Source organism: Panthera uncia, chromosome E1 (genome assembly GCF_023721935.1).
Source record: "Panthera uncia isolate 11264 chromosome E1, Puncia_PCG_1.0, whole genome shotgun sequence".
Taxonomy (NCBI): Eukaryota; Metazoa; Chordata; class Mammalia; order Carnivora; family Felidae; genus Panthera; species Panthera uncia.
In genome coordinates this window covers 5,346,433-5,351,824 of record NC_064814.1, presented here as the reverse complement: position 1 = coordinate 5,351,824, position 5,392 = coordinate 5,346,433, and the positions used below count along the sequence as shown (strand labels likewise).

Here is a 5,392-nt window from a genome sequence, read left to right as displayed (position 1 = left end):
GACCGTGAGATCAAGCCCCACGTCGGGCTCTGTGCTGACAGCTCAGAGCCTGGAGCCTGTTTCAGATTCTGTGTCTCCCTCTCTCTGACCCTCCCCCGTTCATGCTCAGTCTCTCTCTGTCTCAAAAATAAATAAACGTTAAAAAAAAAAATTTAAAAAAAAAAAAAAAAATAAAGACAATCCGGTAAACACTCGTGGTGAGCACAGGATAACTACAGACTTGTCCGACCGCTATGCGGTACATTTGAAAGTATTTCAACACTGTGTGTCAGCTGTACTTCAAAAGAAACAGCCACAAGATTGGAAAAATAAACAACCAAACTGTTCAAAGCAACAGATAAAAGAGAAAAACAGAATTGCTTGGCCAAGATGAAGGTGGAGGGTGGAGAACTCCTACAACTCCCTCCCATTGCTCAATGGTCAGGAGCACTTTAGAAGAATAAGCAATCTGAAAGCCAATTCTTTTATTCTGGGGAAAAGAAAATTGAGGCTCAGAGAGGTTCAACAATCACCCAAGACCACACAGTAAGTCGTATATGCAGGACTAGTAGCCGGGACTTCTGACCCATGGTCAGTTCTCTTTCTACCCTTCAGGCTCGTTCACGGACCGGGAACAGGGAGAAGGGAAGAAATCAGTGACAGCAGGAGTAGGGCAGAGAGGAAGTGGAAAGTGGGGTGAGGAGGCAAGAGCATTTGGACCGAAGGGGCCACAGCCACCCAAGCCAGTCCTGCACTTACTTTGTTCTAGCCCTTGAAGAAGGGAGCGCCTGGGTTACGGCCATGGCATCTCGGGCTCGGGAAGCTAGTTTCACAGGCTCCTCGGGTAGTGTCACTGGAAAAACACACACACACACACACACACACACACACACACACACACACCAGAAGAGGTGCCATTTGGCTAGGGAACTGGAGTCCAGATGAAAAGGACTGAGAGTTCCCCACCAAGCTCCCCAGAAAAACCTTCTTGCAGGAAGGTCAACCCTGAAAGCCAACTGGTGCCAGATGAAGAGCCCAACCCCACCACACTGCAGGGAAAGGCAGAAAGAGTGATGCACTCCGCCACCCAAAGCTCTTGGCCGAACACAGGGCTTGGGATCCATGGGTTCTTGTGGGCTGGGTGCGGGGAGCCTCAGCCTTGCTGTCCCCGGTGAGCATTCCAGGACCCTGAAGCCCTGCTCCTCAGGGCAGATGCGGACACACAGGATAAGGACCTCGTATCCAGAATATATAAGAAACTCCTACAACTCAACAGTCAACAGACAACCCAATTTCAAAAAGGAGCTGATTAGACCTTTCTCCAAAGAAGTGCAAATGGCCAATCAACTCATAAAAAACAGATTCGGGATCATTAGTCATCAGGGAAATGGACATCAAACCCCCAATGAGACACCACTGCACATGCGCTAGGATGGGGATAACCAAAGAGACAAAATAACAAGTCCTGTGTGAAGATATGGAGAAACTGGAACCTTCGTATCCTGCTGGCGGGAACGTAAGACGGAAAATGCTTTGGTGGCTCCTCAAAAGTTAAACATCGAGTTACCATGCAAGTGATTCCATTCCCCAGTAGACACCCGAAAGAACTGAAAACATATGGCCACTCCAAAACGTGTACATGAATGTCCCTAAGAGCGTTATTCATCAGAGCCACGCCGAAACGTGGAAACCATCCGAATGTCCAGCACCTCAGGAGCGGATCAGCAAAACACGGTCCGTCCACACACGGAAATACCGTCCAGCCATAGGAAGGAACGGAGACAGGAACGGCGCAGGCGAACCTCGTGAGCACCACGGTGGGTGAACGAAGCCACACGCAAAAGCCATGGGCGATGTGATTCCATTTGATACCACATGTCTCCAACAGGCGAGCCCGTACGGAAGGAAAGTGAGTAAGTGGGGCTGAGGGAAGGGAGAGTAAGGAGTGACTGCTAGCGGGCATGGGGTTTCTTTACGGGGTGATGAAAATGTTCTGCAATTAGACTGTGGTGATGGTTGTATAACTTTGTGAACGCACTAAAAGCCAGTGAAATGTGTACTTAAAGGGAGTGAATTTTATGTGAATTAGATTTCAATTAAAAAAAAAAAAAAAAGGATAAGCCTAAAGCAGGGGATTCTGGGAAAGGGGCACTTACTCTCATCCCCCAAGAGGTCACCGAGGACATCATCAATGGAGCCTAGAACAGAAAAGGAGGCAGCAAGACTTCAGGAGGAAACAAGAATGTCCTCACAAGTTTCACATCTTGAGACCTTATCCCAGTTCCAGACTCCTCAACACCAGAGTGCTCAGATGCTGGGGCCTGGGCCCAGCTCTCTCTTCGGTGGCCACAAGATGTTTCCTGATTCTCTGGCAACAGACCACAATGCCTTCTTGAAAGACCCCAGGGTAGAAATCAAAAATCACTTTCTCAGAGGACGATGCTGAAGATTTTCAGGAGAACCTACATCCTAGGGGACACACTGGCCAACGAGCCAGTCTTCCAGACCCTGAATAAAGCCCGGCGAGCTTCCTTGGAAAAGGTGTCCAAGATTTCTAGGCACACACAAGCTCGTTTCACACCAACAGCCTCCTTGTATCCTTCCACCTGAGACCTCCTCCTCCCCCCAGAACTGGTCTGGAGGCACACCTCCTCGGCCACTTTCCAAAGGGGGCACGTGGGAGAAACCCAAAGTACAAGCACTGAATTAGTTCTCGAATCCAGCTTAAGTGCCTTTACCACCTTTAATCCCAGCTGTATACTTCTGGATACAGAGCCCAACAAGAAGCTTTTCCCAAGCCCCATCCCTTGTTTATTTCTGGATTACTCTGAGGGCCGACAGGCAGCACAGGGAGTTCCCTAGGCAGACCAGAGCCACCTGTGTAATTATGGCAAAATCAGCAAGTTACAGGCACGTCTAAGTTGTTTGTGGATGAAAGATTGGGGAATTATTTTTGGCTTAAGGCTGATGTTCCATTTCTCCACTCACCTTTCTTTCTTTCTTTTTTTTTTATAACAAGGATTTTCTTCTCTTTTTCTTCTTCTTAAGTTTATTTATTTTGAGAGAGAGAGCAAATGCAGGAGAGAGGCAGAGAGGCAGAGAGGCAGGGAGAGGGAGAGGGAGAGGGAGAGGGAGAGGGAGAGGGAGAGGGAGAGGGAGAGGGAGAGGGAGAATCCCAAGCAGCTTCCACAGTGTCAGCACAGAGCCCAAAATGGGGCTCGAACTCAGAACTGTGGGATCATGACCTGAGCTGAAATCAAGAGTCGGACGCTTAACTGACTGAGCCACCCAGGCACCCCTCGACTCACCTTTCAATCCCTTTTTGGTTTTTGGTGCCTAAAATGGGGAAAAAAAAAAAAAACCCTAAATCAAACAGTGAACATGCCTGAAACTGAGAATACAGAATAAATTGCTTTTGCCAAGTCACCAGAGGAAAAGGAGCACCAATCGCATTTAGAGACAGAAGCTCTTTATACTTTCCTAGAGTTTCAGACAATAGACTCATTCGGAGCATGGAGACAGCCCCCACGAACCAGCAACGGATGCCACTGTGGGTGCCATCCGGTGGGCAGAAGTCTCCCTTTTCCCTGATTTCCAGATGCCACGTGCAAACCCTCCCGGGCAGGATGTAACATAACTGGGAAGGGTTTCCCTTATTCTGTGTCCCTGACTTCTCAACACCAGCAAGAGACGCTTAGAAATGCTTCCAGCTGACCATGCAGAGGCTCAGAAGTCTTGCTCATTGTGTAAATCAGCTATCAGTTATCAGTAAATCTGCCATCATTCTCCTCTTGGGACCATATCCTGGTCCTTGTCAGCCAGCCCCGAAAGTCCCCCATGCAGTCAAGATCTACCATCTCAAGACTCTGGGAGCTGCTTGTAGCTTGTTCACAGTGCTGTCCAGCTCATTTGAATTCTGCCCACATCAGGCTCATCCTCCCTAATGAAGAAAATGCAAGTGGTTGCTTAAAAACAATGTAGTTTTAACAGGGCTTGGGCCCGAGGCCCATCAAGGCTTCTGTCTCTTTACTCATCGGAGAGGTCAAAACCTAGCTCGATAAATTAAAAATTCTTTACCCGGAGAGCAACTTAGATGAGAAGCAAAGTGCTCTGGATGACTTAACGAGCTGAGATTACTCACATAAAGTGGGGTGGTCCTCATGCCTCACCCTGAAGGAGGACGCAGGAGATGGTAGGTACCCATCTCAGGAGGAAGGTGGGTGCCACTCACTGTGGCCAACAGGCATTCCCCGCCAACACCCACGACTACCTTCTCGGCAGCATTCGGCACAAAGAGTGGATGTGAGGCTGCTTGCTCCTTAACACTATGTTCACCAATGGCAGAAATTTTCCCCTTCAGGCTGACTGTAAATCCGACTTAGCCCATTAACAGAGAAGTGTTTTACTCAGACTGTCACTCTCTCCTTCCCCATCCTGACCATTAATTACCAAGACAGACCTTCCCATGCCTTGGAAGAAAGGAGTCGGAGGGGGTCATCTCTGGTGTTGCCGGTCCTGTTAATAGAATGCAAAGTTCGTCTAGGATTAGGTACAGGGGCCACTCTGAACGTTTGTGTTGCTCTTTCTTTGTGATGGCAGTTTTCACGACCTACAAGTCCAAGCACGTTTTGTCTCATAGATCACATCCAGGAGTTTCTTCCATCTCCCAGGGATCCTGTCCCAGCCTCCCAGACCGCGGGAATCTCTGAGAAGTTTGCAAAGGCCAAAGGGCCACAGAGTACCATCGCGTCATCGCCTCCGCTCAGCCAACTCCGTCCGTGTCTGGCATTTTAAAATCCCGAGCCCGCCCCTTAGCAAGGGCCCGCTCCACGGTCGGGAGACTCCGCGCCCCTCCCTGCTTCACCCCCTCCACGCGCCCACCCCAGCTCAACCCGAGCGCCACCTACTCTCCTCCCAGCCCCTGAAATCCCCCGGGTTACGCGCCGTTCCCCGCAGAGGCGCAGCCGCTGGGACCTGTCCCAGCCATAGCCGCTGGTCAGGACCCCACCCGAGCCCGGCTCGCCCTGGTCTCTCGCCGGGAGCCCCGCGAACGCCAATCTCTCAGTTGCGCGGCCTTCGGCAGAAAAGTGAGTCTCGAGGCATCCTGGGAGTTGTAGTCCTCGGTCCGGAGCCAGAGGAGCAGGGGACGCCGAGATAAACTACATTTCCCAGAGTGCCCGTCGCGGCCGTTAGTCGAGGCCAGGCCTGTTTGCGGCCCTGCGCGTTGCTAGGAGCTGCCTCCACGCCACTTGTGGAGGGCGCCCGCTCCAAGGCCGGTGGGATTCTTCCTCTGGTCCTCCTTCCAGGACTGCCGGGACCTGGGTTCCAAGACCGAACACTTATCCTTCCGCACTCATCCGAAGGCTGACTCGTGACCGGGTGAAGGGCGTGAGAAATGTGCTAAGACTGGAAA

General features: G+C 50.8%; 1 protein-coding gene across 7 annotated transcripts in view; it reads right to left on the bottom strand.

The window, feature by feature from the left end:
• The window catches only part of FBF1 (Fas binding factor 1), a 23,464-nt gene extending 18,072 nt beyond the window's left edge, over window positions 1-5,392 (bottom strand). For 5 of the 7 annotated variants that reach the window (XR_007459084.1, XR_007459083.1, XR_007459085.1 and 2 more), the window contains exons 1-5: window positions 4,439-4,877; window positions 3,834-3,919; window positions 3,288-3,315; window positions 2,136-2,177; window positions 739-832 (exon numbers count right to left, since the gene is read on the bottom strand). Coding sequence is in view for 4 of the 7 variants with exons in the window: in XM_049635687.1 (XP_049491644.1) it covers window positions 739-832; window positions 2,136-2,177; window positions 3,288-3,315; window positions 3,834-3,836 (167 nt within the window). In the remaining 3 variants the exon portion in view is untranslated. The other 2 variants (XM_049635684.1, XM_049635686.1) reach the window with 2 other exon arrangements.